Genomic DNA, 1,993 nt, shown 5'->3' with positions numbered 1-1,993 from the left:
GGGTCGGTTCGGGTCGGGTCGGGTCAGTGTGCCAGCCAGATTGAGGGCGCAAAGCGGCTATCGTGGCACAAACCGATCGCCCGACTCGTCGCCTCAAAATCAAATGCGTTTGAACGTTTCAGGCGACGAGTCGGGCGATCGACCCCACATCACACCATCCGCAATGGGCACCCGGCATAGAGCGACAGTTGGTATTTGTTTGTTGCTTGTTTGTTGGAGTTTTGTTTGGGGTTGTTTTTGTTGTTTGTTTGTTGGAGTTTTGTTTGGGGTTGTTTTTGTTGCTTGTTTGTTGGAGTTTTGTTTGGGGTTGTTTTTGTTGTTTGTTTGTTGGAGTTTTGTTTGGGGTTGTTTTTGTTGCTTGTTTGTTGGAGTTTTGTTTGGGGTTGTTTTTGTTGTTTGTTTGTTTTTGGTTTTTTTGGGGGGAGTCTCTTTGGCAATGGGTGGATGTGCGCAAAGTGGTGCGCAGACTGCGGTATAAGGCACAACCGGGAGTCCATTGCTGATAGAATCGGGTCGGGTTGGGTCGATTAATAACGGCGGCCTTAGAGCACATTACAGAATAGAGATAAGTCTTTCCCTTAACGTAGTGCCAAATTTTGACAAGAAGTATAGACAACTTTTCCCGGCGCACGGTGTTATTAAACACACAAAACTTTCTGTTATCAGGGCTTCATGGCGTGCCAAGTACCGCATATCGCGGTAGGCCTAGCCGTGTTGAGAGGTTCTTGAATACTACAGACATGAGAAATATCGATCGCTTTCTAGATCTCTATCATTATCGGGGTCTCAAAATCCACACTGCCCATTACCGCATTCCGCGCGTACACAGTACACATCTGATCGCTCGACTCATGACCTTAAAAAACAAACAAGTTTGGTTTTTTCTGTAAGGTCACGATCGAATTCGGTCGAATTGTGCCACGATGTTAGCTTTTGCCCCTTCATGGAAGAAAATTCTGGCTGGCCCCCGACTCCATTCGACTGAATTCGATTGAGAGTATGCACTGGGTATTACTTAGCCCGGACGCGCATGTCTCTGTGAAATGCTGTACAAGAAAGATATATGTTTCTATTCTGGGCCTAATTAAGCTTATTTATCTCAACCTCACCAACAAGGAAGACATCCTCTGCTGTTCTCCTTCACCCCCGAACCAGCAAATAAAATATCAGAATTTTTTTCGCTTCCCGTTTCTTTCTTTATTATCACAAAGAGCGACAGTTTGGAAATAATCCAAAGCAGATGAATCATTCTCTCTCTCTCTCTCTCTCTCTCTCTCTCTCTCTCTCTCTCTCTCTCTCTCTCTTAGTGTTTATATCATTATTATTATTATCAAAGAAAGCACCCAACAAAACACACACATTTTGTATGAACAAAAAGTTTTTTTAAAACCTAAAAAAAAAAAAACAGTGGCAGAGAAAAGACCAGCCATCAAGAAACTAGCCAGGAACAGACACAACACTCACAAACGACTCTCTCTTCAAGCCCAGGAGGTCATCGTAGATCTTGTCATCGTCTTCCTGGTAGACAGTGTCGTAAATGTCCTCCTGGTCTTCCAAATCGTTTTCTCTGAAAGTGAAACAAAGTTTGGGTTTTAAAATAAAAATAAGAGAGTGTATTCCACCCCGATCAACATCTAGATTATTTAGGAGGCTGATTTCCGACTCTGCCTGTCAGGTTCAATCCCGACTGAGAGAGATACAAAATCCCAGCAGAAGGATCGAGATACTCCATAAAACTTCTCTTCAAACGGGAATCAACTTAGATCTTCTGCATGACGGTGAAAAGGCTAACCGCTACATCATAGACATCTGTGAGAAGTTCAAATACATCCCATTGAGGATCTCGGATAGGATCTGCCATTACATCATACCTTAGAGCATGTTACCAACTGAGGTTATGTAGCATGTAAGAACACTACACTGAAGGGAAAAAGTGAACAAATCTCTCTCTCTCTCTCTCTCTCTCTCTCTCTCTCTCTCTCTCTCTCTCTCT

The 1,993-nt window shown here is 43.5% G+C and overlaps 1 protein-coding gene across 1 annotated transcript in view; it reads right to left on the bottom strand.

Moving 5' to 3' along the window:
• LOC101850465 (guanine nucleotide exchange factor VAV3) overlaps nucleotides 1-1,993 on the bottom strand; it is a gene marked incomplete at its 3' end in the record, with an annotated part of 43,737 nt that overhangs the window by 17,533 nt on the left and 24,211 nt on the right. Inside the window, 1 exon segment of the mRNA XM_013079457.2 lies at nucleotides 1,465-1,567. Coding sequence (XP_012934911.1) covers nucleotides 1,465-1,567 — 103 coding nt within the window.

This window comes from Aplysia californica, unplaced genomic scaffold (genome assembly GCF_000002075.1).
Source record: "Aplysia californica isolate F4 #8 unplaced genomic scaffold, AplCal3.0 scaffold00052, whole genome shotgun sequence".
NCBI classification, from domain to species: Eukaryota; Metazoa; Mollusca; class Gastropoda; order Aplysiida; family Aplysiidae; genus Aplysia; species Aplysia californica.
The sequence above is the reverse complement of the archived record's forward strand: the minus strand, read 5'-3'. Positions and strand labels throughout refer to the sequence as shown.